At 43.9% G+C, this 14,599-nt stretch overlaps 1 protein-coding gene across 1 annotated transcript; it reads right to left on the bottom strand.

The window, feature by feature from the left end:
• Window positions 1-352: 352 nt before the first annotated feature.
• Window positions 353-14,095, bottom strand: LOC110504598 (stanniocalcin-2). The gene is made up of 4 exons (XM_021583359.2): window positions 13,734-14,095; window positions 4,320-4,462; window positions 1,109-1,320; window positions 353-792 (listed from the first exon to the last, which is right to left on the bottom strand). The coding sequence occupies exons 1-4, from the start codon at window positions 13,870-13,872 to the stop codon at window positions 426-428; spliced, it is 861 nt and encodes a 286-aa protein (XP_021439034.1). The 5' UTR covers window positions 13,873-14,095; the 3' UTR covers window positions 353-425.
• Window positions 14,096-14,599: the final 504 nt, after the last annotated feature.

Raw genomic sequence — 14,599 nt, 5'->3', positions numbered from 1 at the left:
GAGAGGGGGAGAGAGGACAGAGAGAGGGAGAGAGGACAGAGAGAGGGATAGAGGACGAAGAGAGGGATAGAGGACGGAGAGAGGGATAGAGGACGGAGAGAGGGAGAGAGGACGGAGAGAGGGAGAGAGGACGGAGAGAGGGATAGAGGACGGAGAGAGGGATAGAGGACGGAGAGAGGGATAGAGGACGGAGAGAGGGATAGAGGACAGAGAGAGGGAGAGAGGACGGAGAGAGCGAGAGAAAGAGAGAGTGAGTCTGTGTATGTGTGTAGATGTGTGTGTTCTTGCATGTACAACAGTATCTGTCTATGTGTATGTCTGTGTGTGTGTATGTGTGTGTGTGTGTGGGGGGGGGGGGGGGGGGGGGGGGCTATGATGGTGACACGGTCAGGGAGGGCTCTGGATAGTTAGGGTTCAATGTCTCTTCACCTCCGGATGTCTGTGGCCTCAGAGCCTTCCTGCTCCGCCGCCACCCCAGCCTCGGGGCTCTGTCGACGGGGACCCTGGCTGCGGCTGCGGGGGTGGGCGTTGAAGCCGCCTTTACTGGGCTTGTCCTTGTCCCCCTGTCGGGGGGGTCTGGGGTGGTCTGGCTCGGAGTGGGGGGACCTGTGGCGGCGGTGGTCGGGGGAGGCGGGGGCCTGACCAGGAGGGGGGGTGAGGGAAGAGCAGACACTCAGGCTGTCACAGAGAGCCCCCCAGTTCTGCTCACACTGCAGCCGGACGCTCCTGGTTAAGGCCTCCTTCACCTCTTCCCCACAGCTCAGTAGGATGTTGACCAGCTCCACATACGGCCTGTGGGTAGGAGAGAGACAGAGAGAGAGAGAGAGATATCATGGGATTATTATACTATTATATGAATATAGGGCTGCACATCCACAGCTTGGTATGGGTGGTTTACCTTCTAGGTAAGTCAAAATGGGAAGAGGCAGAGAGAAGAGTAGAAAGAGGTAGAGAAAGGCAGAGAGAGTGATGGAGAGGGAGGAAGAGACAGACAAAGGGTCAGAGAGAAAGAGAGACATAGTACTTCTCACCCTTTAGGGAAGAGAAGAAGGGATGATACGGAGAGAGGGAGAGAAAAAAACACACTGATGAATGCCTACATCCTCACCCTTTAGGGAAAAGGTCCTGGAAGTGGATCATCTCCACCATGACAGCAACGTTCTGCTTGGCTGCAGAACACAGGTTGTGTCTGAGGTAACACTCTCTCTGCAGCTGGAACACCATCTCTTTAATGGCCAGGCACTTCCTGCTGATGCAGCTGAACTTGTGTCTCAAGCCGTGGGCCATGCACTTCAGAGCATCCTTGATGAACGACTTACCCTAAACACACACAGTAGATATAGAACACTCAACCCTAACCCAAACAGAACTATAGAACACTTAACCCTAACCCTAACAGAACTATAGAACACTCAACCCTAACCCTTACCCTAAACACACAGACATGTAGAACACTAAATCCTAACCCTAACAGAACTATAGAACACTTAACCCTAACCCTAACAGACATATAGAACACTCAACCCTAACAGAACTATAGAACACTCAACCCTAACCCTAACAGAACTACACAACATTCAATCCTAACCCTAACAGAACTATAGAACACTCAATGCTAACCCTAACAGACATATAGAACACTCAACCCTAACACTAACAGACATATAGAACACCTAACCTTTACAGAACTATAGAACACTCAAACCTAACCCTAACAGAACTATAGAACACTCAATGCTAACCCTAACAGAACTATAGAACACTCAATGCTAACCCTAACAGAACTATAGAACACTCAACCTTAACCCTAACAGAACTATGGAACACTCAACCCTAACCCTTACAGACATATAGAGCACTCAACCCTAACACTAACAGACATATAGAACACTCAACCCTAACACTAACAGACATATAGAACACCTAACCTTTACAGAACTATACAACACTCAAACCTAACCCTAGCATACATATAGAACACTCAAACCTAACCATAACAGAACTATAGAACACTCAACCTTAACCCTAACAGAACTATAGAACACTCAACCCTAACCCTTACAGACATATAGAGCACTCAACCCTAACACTAACAGAACTATAGAACACTCAACCCTAACCCTTACAGACATATAGAACACTCAACCCTAACCCTAACAGAAATATAGAACACTCAACCCTAACCCTAACCCTAACAGAACTATAGAACACTCAATCCTAACCCTAACATAACTATAGAACACTCAACCCTAAACCTAACAGATATATAGAACACTCAAACCTAACCCTAACAGATATATAGAACACTCAACCCTAACCCTAATAGACATATAGAACACTCAATCCTAACCCTAACAGAACTATAGAACACTCAACGCTAACCCTAACAGAACTATAGAACACTCAACCCTAACAGAACTATAGAACACTCAATCCTAACCCCAACAGATATATAGAACACTCCACCCTAACCCTTACAGACATATAGAACACTCAACCCTAACAGAACTATGGAACACTCAAACCTGACCCTAACAGAAATATAGAACACTCAACCATTAATGATTGTACTTAACATGTATTTTACAGCAACGACCTTGGGAATAGATGCAAGGGAGAGGAGAGTGGTTGAATTGACCAATTGGAAGCTGGGGATTATTGGATTGGTTGATTGTGCTGTACCAATAAAAACCTGCTAACCCCTGAACATACAGTGCATTCGAAAAGTATTCAGACCCCTTGACTTTTTCCACATTTTGTTACGTTACAGACCTATTCTAAAATTGATTAAAAAAAAAAAATCCTCATCAATATACACACAATACCTTATAATGACAAAAAAAAAAGAAGTTTAAAAAAAAATATTTTTGCAAATGTATTACAAATAAAAAACTGAAATATCACATTTACATACAGTACCAGTCAAAGTTTGGACACATCTACTCATTCAAGGGTTTTTCTTTATTTTTACTATTTTCTACATTGTAGAATAATCGTGAAGATATCAAAATGTTGAAATAACACATATGGAATCACATAATAACCAAAAAAGTGTTAAACAAATCAAAATATATTTGATATTCTTCAAAGTAGCCACCCTTTGCCTTGATGACAGCTTTGCAGACTCTTGGGATGTGTGCTTAGGGTTGTTGTCCTGTTGGAAGGTGAACCTTCGCCCCAGTCTGAGGCCTGATTGGTAGAGTGCTGTAGATATGGTTGTCCTTCTGGAAGGTTCTCTCATCTCCACAGAGGAGTTCTGGAGCTCTGTCAGAGTGACCATTGGGTTCATGGTCGGCACCCTGACCAAGGCCCTTCTCCCCCAATTGCTCAGTTTGACTGGGCTAGCAGCTCTAGGAAGAGTCTTGGTGGTTCCAAACTTCCTCCGTTTAAGAATGATGGAGACCACTCTGTGCTTGGGGACCTTCAATGCTGCATATATTTTTTTGTACCCTTCCCCAGATCTGTGCCTCAACTCAATCCTGTCTCTCAGCACTATGGACAATTCCTTCGACCTCATGGCTTGGTTTTTGCTCTGACATGCATTGTCAACTGTGGGGACTTATATAGAAAGGAGTGTGCCTTTCCAAACCATGTCCAATCAATTGCATTTTTTTTCACCTTTATTTAACCAGGTAGGCTAGTTGAGAACAAGTTCTCATTTACAACTGCGACCTTACCACAGGTGTTCTCCAATCAAGTTGTTGAAACATCTCAAGGATGATCAATGGAAACAGGATGCACCTGAGCTCAATTTGGAATAGCATAGCAAAGGGTCTGAATACTCATGTAAATAAGAGTTTTTATACATTTGATACATAAAAACCTGTTTTGACTTTGTCACTATAGGGTATGGTGTGTAGATTGATGAGGATGTTTTATTTATTTAATCTATTTTAGAATAAAGCTGTAACGTAAGAAAATGTGGTAAAAGTGAAGGGGTTTGAATACTTTCTGAATGCACTGTAGATGTTCTAGTTGTAGGATGGTTAGAACTCCTTCTGATGGCCCAGTGAGAGGCCGGGACAGAGGCTGTTCTACCCGTCTGACAGGGGATCTGGCTCGGCATGGTGCCAGCTGGCTACCCCTGGCCCTGGAGCCCTCTGCCCTGACACACAGAGACCTGACCTCCGTGGGAGAGGGAAGAGAATTGGGGCACACAAACACATTCGAATGCACATGTTGGCAAACACACTCAATAAATCCATGTGTGCACTAACATACACGCATGTACACACACACACATGTAGACTTAAACAAACACACACACACACACACACACACACACACACACACACACACACACACACAGAGTGCCTTACCTGGGAATCAAACTTTCCGGCGTTGTGTAGGAAGGTCAGACAGATCTCCTGCAGGCCTCTGATCTCACAGGAGTTGTTCTCAAAACACTCAAACACACCGCAGCCCACATCTCCTGCACTCACCAGACAGTGCTGGATCTCAGCTGGAGCGAGAGAGAGATGGAGAGAGAGTTGTCACTGACACTTACAGTCTACTATCAAGCATCAACCTCTATCCCCATTACATGTAATGATACAGGCCATGGTCTTAAGCATGGTCTCAGAGCTGGTATTTCCTTTTTATCCCTAAACTGTTATTTCCTTGTTGTCTCAGAGCTATTATTTCCTTGTTGTCTCAGAGCTGTTATTTCCTTGTTGTCTCATAGCTGTTATTTCCTTGTTGTCTCATAGCTGTTATTTCCTTGTTGTCTCAGAGCTGTTATTTCCTTGTTGTCTCAGAGCTGTTATTTCCTTGTTGTCTCAGAGCTGTTATTTCCTTGTTGTCTCAGAGCTGTTATTTCCTTGTTGTCTCAGAGCTGTTATTTCCTTGTTGTCTCAGAGCTGTTATTTCCTTGTTGTCTCAGAGCTATTATTTCCTTGTTGTCTCAGAGCTGTTATTTCCTTGTTGTCTCAGAGCTGTTATTTCCTTGTTGTCTCAGAGCTGTTATTTCCTTGTTGTCTCAGAGCTATTATTTCCTTGTTGTCTCAGAGCTATTATTTCCTTGTTGTCTCAGAGCTGTTATTTTCTTGTTGTCTCAGAGCTGTTATTTCCTTGTTGTCTCAGAGCTGTTATTTCCTTGTTGTCTCAGAGCTGTTATTTCCTTGTTGTCTCAGAGCTGTTATTTCCTTGTTGTCTCAGAGCTATTATTTCCTTGTTGTCTCAGAGCTGTTATTTCCTTGTTGTCTCAGAGCTGTTATTTCCTTGTTGTCTCAGAGCTGTTATTTCCTTGTTGTCTCAGAGCTATTATTTCCTTGTTGTCTCAGAGCTATTATTTCCTTGTTGTCTCAGAGCTGTTATTTCCTTGTTGTCTCAGAGCTATTATTTCCTTGTTGTCTCAGAGCTATTATTGCCTTGTTGTCTCAGAGCTGTTATTTCCTTGTTGTCTCAGAGCTGTTATTTCCTTGTTGTCTCAGAGCTATTATTTCCTTGTTGTCTCAGAGCTATTATTGCCTTGTTGTCTCAGAGCTATTATTTCCTTGTTGTCTCATAGCTGTTATTTCCTTGTTGTCTCAGAGCTGTTATTTCCTTGTTGTCTCAGAGCTATTATTTCCTTGTTGTCTCAGAGCTGTTATTTCCTTGTTGTCTCAGAGCTGTTATTTCCTTGTTGTCTCAGAGCTGTTATTTCCTTGTTGTCTCAGAGCTGTTATTTCCTTGTTGTCACAGAGCTATTATTTCCTTGTTGTCTCATAGCTGTTATTTCCTTGTTGTCTCAGAGCTGTTATTTCCTTGTTGTCTCAGAGCTATTATTTCCTTGTTGTCTCAGAGCTGTTATTTCCTTGTTGTCTCAGAGCTATTATTTCCTTGTTGTCTCAGAGCTGTTATTTCCTTGTTGTCTCAGAGCTGTTATTTCCTTGTTGTCTCAGAGCTGTTATTTCCTTGTTGTCTCAGAGCTGTTGTTTTCTTGTTGTCTCAGAGCTGTTATTTCCTTGTTGTCTCAGAGCTGTTATTTCCTTGTTGTCTCAGAGCTGTTATTTCCTTGTTGTCTCAGAGCTGTTATTTCCTTGTTGTCTCAGAGCTGTTGTTTCCTTGTTGTCTCAGAGCTATTATTTCCTTGTGGTCTCAGAGCTGTTATTTCCTTGTTGTCTCAGAGCTGTTATTTCCTTGTTGTCTCAGAGCTGTTATTTCCTTGTTGTCTCAGAGCTGTTATTTCCTTGTTGTCTCAGAGCTGTTATTTCCTTGTTGTCTCAGAGCTGTTATTTCCTTGTTGTCTCAGAGCTGTTATTTCCTTGTTGTCTCAGAGCTATTATTTCCTTGTTGTCTCAGAGCTGTTATTTCCTTGTTGTCTCAGAGCTGTTATTTCCTTGTTGTCTCAGAGCTGTTATTTCCTTGTTGTCTCAGAGCTATTATTTCCTTGTTGTCTCAGAGCTATTATTTCCTTGTTGTCTCAGAGCTGTTATTTCCTTGTTGTCTCAGAGCTATTATTTCCTTGTTGTCTCAGAGCTATTATTGCCTTGTTGTCTCAGAGCTGTTATTTCCTTGTTGTCTCAGAGCTGTTATTTCCTTGTTGTCTCAGAGCTATTATTTCCTTGTTGTCTCAGAGCTATTATTGCCTTGTTGTCTCAGAGCTATTATTTCCTTGTTGTCTCATAGCTGTTATTTCCTTGTTGTCTCAGAGCTGTTATTTCCTTGTTGTCTCAGAGCTATTATTTCCTTGTTGTCTCAGAGCTGTTATTTCCTTGTTGTCTCAGAGCTGTTATTTCCTTGTTGTCTCAGAGCTGTTATTTCCTTGTTGTCTCAGAGCTGTTATTTCCTTGTTGTCACAGAGCTATTATTTCCTTGTTGTCTCATAGCTGTTATTTCCTTGTTGTCTCAGAGCTGTTATTTCCTTGTTGTCTCAGAGCTATTATTTCCTTGTTGTCTCAGAGCTGTTATTTCCTTGTTGTCTCAGAGCTATTATTTCCTTGTTGTCTCAGAGCTGTTATTTCCTTGTTGTCTCAGAGCTGTTATTTCCTTGTTGTCTCAGAGCTGTTATTTCCTTGTTGTCTCAGAGCTGTTGTTTTCTTGTTGTCTCAGAGCTGTTATTTCCTTGTTGTCTCAGAGCTGTTATTTCCTTGTTGTCTCAGAGCTGTTATTTCCTTGTTGTCTCAGAGCTGTTATTTCCTTGTTGTCTCAGAGCTGTTGTTTCCTTGTTGTCTCAGAGCTATTATTTCCTTGTGGTCTCAGAGCTGTTATTTCCTTGTTGTCTCAGAGCTGTTATTTCCTTGTTGTCTCAGAGCTGTTATTTCCTTGTTGTCTCAGAGCTGTTGTTTTCTTGTTGTCTCATAGCTGTTATTTCCTTGTTGTCTCAGAGCTGTTATTTCCTTGTTGTCTCAGAGCTGTTATTTCCTTGTTGTCTCAGAGCTGTTGTTTTCTTGTTGTCTCAGAGCTGTTATTTCCTTGTTGTCTCAGAGCTGTTATTTCCTTGTTGTCTCAGAGCTGTTGTTTTCTTGTTGTCTCAGAGCTGTTATTTCCTTGTTGTCTCAGAGCTGTTATTTCCTTGTTGTCTCAGAGCTGTTATTTCCTTGTTGTCTCAGAGCTGTTGTTTTCTTGTTGTCTCAGAGCTGTTATTTCCTTGTTGTCTCAGAGCTGTTATTTCCTTGTTGTCTCATAGCTGTTATTTCCTTGTAATCTTCTTTGTAACTTTCTAACCTATGGTTATGTTAGTAGAGTAAGAGTTCTAGGCCCCTTTTCTCAAATACAGACCCCCCCCCTCCTTTGTCCATGCGTAACAAACAAAATATGTATTTCATGTTTTCATCATTTCCCACCAGGTGACTCTCTGGCCAATCAGTAACATTAATCATTCAGTTAGGGAGAGGAAAAGAAGGAACAGTACTTAGGTCTGGACATCCAGGCTGAGATTTGAATTCCCATGGCAGAGAGACTGGCTCCTATGTGGACCCTGGTCCAAAGTAGTGCACCATATAGGAAACAGGGTGTCATTTGGGATGCTCCCTCTTTCTACTGTCAGTGTAGTAGATACATACTAAACCAGCCTCCAGGCTTCAGCGTCAGAGATAAGAAAACAACATCTCTCCTCTTCTCTCCACAGAGAGAGACAGACCAGAGGGGTGTGCAGATGAATGCATGGTGACAGAGAGATTATTACTGTGTCATTCTGCGTCAAAATACATCTGCATTGCCTGGCGTGAGGATAGGAGGGGATGCTGCACTGCAGATACCAATACAGCGTTGGGTATTACAGGAGAACATACCAACGCAGAAGTCATTACTATTGTGCCTTTAGTCAACCGGTGTCAGTTTTCCTGGTATTAAACAAGCATGTAGATGAGTGACTGTGTATTAGTTTATATATAATTAGTCTTTCCTGTCTGTGCTGCCAGGTACACATATTTGACACCCTTCAACTTTTCACAGGATCTTTCTAAGTGACTAACTGGCCGGGCTGCTGTGGAGAGATGGACTAGACTGGTGACTGGACTGGAGCGGACAGGTGATTGGACTGAAGTAGACAGGTGACTGGACTGAAGTAGACAGGTGATTGGACTGAAGTAGACAGGTGATTGGACTGAAGTAGACAGGTGATTGGACTGAAGTAGACAGGTGACTGGACTGAAGTAGACAGGTGATTGGACTGAAGTAGACAGGTCATTGGACTGAAGTAGACAGGTGATTGGACTGATGTAGACAGGTGATTGGACTGAAGTAGACAGGTGATTGGACTGAAGTAGACAGATGACTGGACTGAAGTAGACAGATGACTGGACTGAAGTAGACAGGTGATTGGACTGAAGTAGACAGGTGATTGGACTGAAGTAGACAGGTGATTGGACTGAAGTAGACAGATGATTGGACTGAAGTAGACAGGTGACTGGACTGAAGTAGACAGATGATTGGACTGAAGTAGACAGGTGACTGGACTGAAGTAGACAGGTGATTGGACTGAAGTAGACAGGTGATTGGACTGAAGTAGACAGATGATTGGACTGAAGTAGACAGGTGACTGGACTGAAGTAGACAGATGATTGGACTGAAGTAGACAGGTGACTGGACTGAAGTAGACAAGTGATTGGACTGAAGTAGACAGGTGATTGGACTGAAGTAGACAGGTGACTGGACTGAAGTAGACAGGTGATTGGACTGAAGTAGACAGGTGATTGGACTGAAGTAGACAGGTGATTGGACTGAAGTAGACAGATGATTGGACTGAAGTAGACAGGTGACTGGACTGAAGTAGACAGATGATTGGACTGAAGTAGACAGGTGACTGGACTGAAGTAGACAAGTGATTGGACTGAAGTAGACAGGTGATTGAACTGGTGACTGAACAGGTGACTGACCTGGACTAGACAGTGTTCCTGTCCCTATACTGCACTATAGAAGATAGAGTGGGACACATACAATGTTTCATAATGCAGCCCAATGTGACATGACTCTGGTAAGACCAGTGGTTGATGTTTACATTGAAACCGGAGTATCCAAATATACAGAGGAGAAGATGTGAAACAGTGCAGTCCAGGGCTGTAGTAGGATGGCAGTTGGCATCACCCTTGGGCCTCTCGCTGTCCATGTAACTCAGTTGGTAGAGCATGACACTTGCAACGCCAGGGCTGTAGTAGGTTGGCAGTTGGCATCACCCTTGGGCCTCTCGCTGTCCATGTAACTCAGTTGGTAGAGCATGACGCTTGCAACGCCAGGGCTGTAGTAGGTTGGCAGTTGGCATCACCCTTGGGCCTCTCGCTGTCCATGTAACTCAGTTGGTAGAGCATGACGCTTGCCACGCCAGGGCTGTGGGCTCAATTCCCACGGGGGATCAGCATGACAAATGTATGTACTCACTCCAGTAAGTGGCTCTGGATAAGAGCATCTGCTAAATGACTCAAATGTAGATGTTATACAATCTTATACAACGCCTGGCCAGTGGCAGCCAAGGAGGACAGGAATAAAACAAATGATAGTGGACCGAAATGAAATGACCAGGAGAGTGGGAAATGTCTGCCTGTTAACCCCAAATGGTAGGATATTTAGAGAGGCCTTCCCTTTGGCTCCAGTCTAAGGCGCAGCGGTCTAAGGCACTGCATCTCAGTGCTAGAGGCGTCACTACAGACCCTGGTTCGATTCCAGGCCGTGATTGGGAGTCCCATAGGGCGGTGCACAATTGGACCAGTGTCGTCCGGGTTAGGGTTTGGCAGGGGTAAGCCGTCATTGTAAACAATAATTTGTTCTTAACTGACTTGCCTAGTTAAATAATGTATAGTGTACATGGTACATGGTGTTAGGCTACACATGGCACACGGTGTTAGGCTACACATGGCACACGTTGTTAGGCTACACATGGCACACGGTGTTAGGCTACACATGGCACACGGTGTTAGGCTACACATGGCACACGGTGTTAGGCTACACATGGCACACAAACTTCTGTAATCAGAAGACCCACAGAGAGAGTGAGTCCCCATCATCTCACTCTCCTCTCCTCCAGTCATGAAGACCCACAGAGAGAGTGAGTCCCCATCATCTCACTCTCCTCTCCTCCAGTCATCTCCCTCTCCTCTCCTCCACTCATCTCCCTCTCCTCTCCTCCAGTCATCTCCCTCTCCTCTCCTCCACTCATCTCCCTCTCCTCTCCTCCAGTCATCTCCCTCTCCTCTCCTCCACTCATCTCTCATCTCCCTCTCCTCACCTCCAGTCATCTCCCTCTCCTCTCCTCCAGTCATCTCCCTCTCCTCTCCTCCAGTCATCTCCCTCTCCTCTCCTCCAGTCATCCCCCTCTCCTCTCCTCCAGTCATCTCCCTCTCCTCTTCTCCAGTCATCCCCCTCTCCTCCAGTCATCTCCCTCTCCTCTCCTCCAGTCATCCCCCTCTCCTCCAGTCATCTCCCTCTCCTCTCCTCCAGTCATCTCCCTCTCCTCTCCTCCAGTCATCTCCCTCTCCTCTCCTCCAGTCATCTCCCTCTCCTCTCCTCCAGTCATCTCCCTCTCCTCTCCTCCAGTCATCTCCCTCCTCTTCTCCAGTCATCCCCCTCTCCTCCAGTCATCTCCATCTCCTCTCCTCCAGTCATCTCCCTCTCCTCTCCTCCAGTCACTGCCACTGAGGCATTCAGTACACATGGGATAGAACCAATTACTATACTGGTATGGTATTCCATATAGGCCAATCTTGAAAGGGTTAGCATGTTTTAGACATCATAGGATATATGAGTCTTGGACATACAGCATGTGTCTTAGTTGGAGATATGCATTAATATACCTAGAGCAAATCACTGGAAGTGTCATATTTGATAGCCTAGGCAGATTAATCTCAGGAGCCCTCCGGTCAGAGTAAATAAAGAATTAAAGCAACAAATTTACTTGAGAAATGATGCTTGTCAACAAGGACTGCTCTGTTGGGGGGAGGTGTGTGTGTGTGTGTGGGTGTGTGTGCGTGCGTGTGCGTGTGCGGTGTGAGTGAGTGAGTGAGTGAGAGAGAGAGAGAGAGAGAGAGAGAGAGAGAGAGAGAGAGAGAGAGAGAGAGAGAGAGAAAAAAGGGTATGTAGTCACTGGGTTTAACTTTGGTGCGCTGCAGGAAAATGAGCTGCTCTCTCGGCAGCGAGTGCTTGTGTTGGCGTTTACACGGGAATGTGCCTGGCTCGTCCGAGTTGGCCGCAACGTGCATTGAATTACACAGTGGTGTGGGACTCTGACTGACTGAGGGACTCTACTGTGCAGAGCTGCATCAGGGCTGTCCCTGCAACTACAAGGATTAGAAACCCTTCCATTCTCGTGATTTTTATATTGAATAAGAGATATAAGTATTTATTTCATAACATTGGTTATTTTGCATAGACCGTAGGCCTTTCTTAAGGGACTAGGATTCCTGTTATGAATGCGGAACATCAGCCCTGCATGAGGCGATTGCATCATTCCCTATCAGCATGCTTTGTAGGAGCCTAACAATCAACAGTTAACGCCTGGAGTCCACTGTAAGGGCTCAGACACCAAAAGCGTTTGCTGGACAAGAGTACTTAACATCTTTGAACGTAATTTGCGAACCGATTTTACATGTAGACTCGTGTGAAAAATCTCGGCAGTCAGACGTTTGTAGCGGGTGTCCCTAAAACACAGCGCGCTGAATGATCGGCAGTTGAACACTAGATCCAGATTAGGTGCGATGTGTGCGAGCCTAAAAGCGGTTACCATGAATTTCACAGTATTTTACAGGCAGCTAGGTGGCGAGTAAAATGCTGTATCTCATATTACATTACTGTAATACTATTGACTGCATTATACTTAAGCAATAAGGCCCGATGGGATGTGGTATATGGTCAATATACCACAGCTAAGGGCTGTTCTTAGGCACAACACAAAGTGGTCATATACCACAAACCCCTGAAGTGCCTTATTGCTATTAAAAACTGGTTACCAACGTCATTAGAGCAGTAAAAGTACATGTTTTGTAAAACCCTTGGTATAGTCTGATATACCACGACTGTCAGCCAATCAGCATTCAGAGTATGCTACTTTAATCCGAATGAATGAATGACTAAATTAATTAATTAATGGATGAATGAAATTCATTGAGGGGAGGGGTTTGTATTTCACAGTATTTACTGTAATTACAAGGGATTTGTGCAAGCAGGTTGGCCACTTGATAAAATGTCTAAACATTATATTAATTAATATTTTGTGTTTTATATCAATTGCACTTCTGGAAGCCTTAATAAAGGCTTTCAAACTGGCAACAACTACAGGGCAAAACAGACCAAACGGACTTGGTGAAATGCTCAACCATTTCATTTAAGACGCACTGCCACTCTAATATGGCCCCTATACATTTTAAATTGATTTGCCACTATAACCCAATAGGAGTTAAATTGGTACAGCATTCTCACTCACAGGTGCAACAAATATAGCATGTTACAAGGCACGCCTCAAAATATGTAAATAAGCCAGACACAACAATACCATTCCCCCACTAGTGGTCAAATGTGTTTGATGCTCCAGAGATACAGTAAAGCACTGTATTATATGGGGTGAAATTACAGTACCATTCAAAAATACAGCAATTTTTCACATAATGCACCATCATTTACATTATTCTGCAATTAAACATTTCAGAGTTGTATTTTATTTTACTGTTTAGAATACCTCAAATTACCTTATAAATTACAGTTTTCCATTACAGTGTAGCCTAGGCTCTATTGTAGCCACATGATAGTCACTCAACTGTGGTAGCTTGCTCATAGGCTAAGTCATTTTGCCAAGTTTGTTTCATTTAAATGCAAAACGCATACTGGTTGCCAATGGATCGGCTGGATGTTGGCTAACTTTGAACCAAGCACATTGTAACGAGCATACGCGGGAAAAAAAAACAACTCAAACGCGCACACGCACAAACACACACACCTAGAGGCGCTGCCATATACGTTATCTATCATGACCTACCTTGTGTCTGTCTATTAATAGTTTACTAACATATTGCATTTCTGTCACCCTGTATTTACAATATATCCCCTTTCTGGATCATCTGAAAAGGTAATCTCATCCATGATAAAGCCAGTATTTCGGTCAAGAAACAGATGAATGCAGAGGGAGAGAGAGAGAAATAACGTGTTCCTCGCTCCAAAATACACCGCGCTGAGGGCACGTGCACACAAGCATGCGGTCCCGCTCGCGCAAATGTATCCCACTGATCTGTATTCTGATAACATAATTTCAACATCGACCCACTTCCCATACCAAATCCGTCAGCATTCTCTCTCTCTCTCTCTCTCTGCGCGTGCGTGCTCTTTCTTACCTGTGTTCTGCAGAGACATCCGTCCTTTCTGGCTTGCCGGTTTCTCTGACGGGTTGTCATGAACATCGATATTATCCAATCCCACCACTTGCTCCAAAAGTGACAAAACCAGCAGCACTATTGCAAATTTAAACAACATTTCTGCCTCTATCTGTGAAGACCAGTATGTACCTGTGCTAAAGTCTGCCTTCCCTCTGCTCTGAGACAATGATGCAGTGTTGTATCGGAAACGCGCCGGTCCAACCAGCCAGTCTGCTCTCTGTCTGTCTGTCTGTAACTCAGTAGCACTCACGGCTGTAGACTGTATTCAGGCGGGCAGCGCAGAGAGTGAGACAGAAAGAGAGAGTGAGCGCTGGGACAGCAGGGATGCTGCCTATATTTCCCAGAGCCCGGGCGGGTCGTCAATTTAGATGGAGTCAAGCAGGTGTTGTCAGCCAAGCTCAGCGACCAATCAGAGACGCAGACATCCACGTCCAAGGTTGAGATGGGAGTGTCCAGTGAAAGTCCCGTCTTGCCATAAAAGCTCCTCTTGTTAAAAAAAAAAAGCGTGTATGAGTAGGTGGTTATTTACTAGTGTTTGGCTAAGAAACCTGTCTCTTGTTGTTGCTTGCATCTGAGGAAAGAAAACATTTTTAAACAGACTTGTCAGAATCAAGTTGGCATGCCAACAGCTATTAGCCTACAATGTAATAACATATAATGATATTAACAGGACACATCTGTTGTGGTTCGATTTATGTAATACTTTGAATAACATATTGATGGATATAAGGTAAAACACTATTGGCAAATATTTTTTCCCACAACGTATGAGGAAACAGTGTATTGAGTGGTATTATATTGTTCCCATTGCTAGCCTTACTCTA

This window comes from Oncorhynchus mykiss, chromosome 31 (assembly GCF_013265735.2).
Source record: "Oncorhynchus mykiss isolate Arlee chromosome 31, USDA_OmykA_1.1, whole genome shotgun sequence".
NCBI lineage: Eukaryota > Metazoa > Chordata > Actinopteri > Salmoniformes > Salmonidae > Oncorhynchus > Oncorhynchus mykiss.
The sequence above is the reverse complement of the archived record's forward strand: the minus strand, read 5'-3'. Positions and strand labels throughout refer to the sequence as shown.

Coding starts and splice junctions, on each gene's coding strand:
- LOC110504598 (XM_021583359.2), bottom strand. CDS start 13,872: ATGTTGTTTAAATTTGCAATAGTGCTGCTGGTTTTGTCACTTTTGGAG. Junction 4,463..13,733: donor GATGTCTCTGCAGAACACAG/GTAAGAAAGAGC, acceptor CTCTCGCTCCAG/CTGAGATCCAGCACTGTCTG. Junction 793..1,108: donor CAGGACCTTTTCCCTAAAGG/GTGAGGATGTAG, acceptor TCCTACCCACAG/GCCGTATGTGGAGCTGGTCA.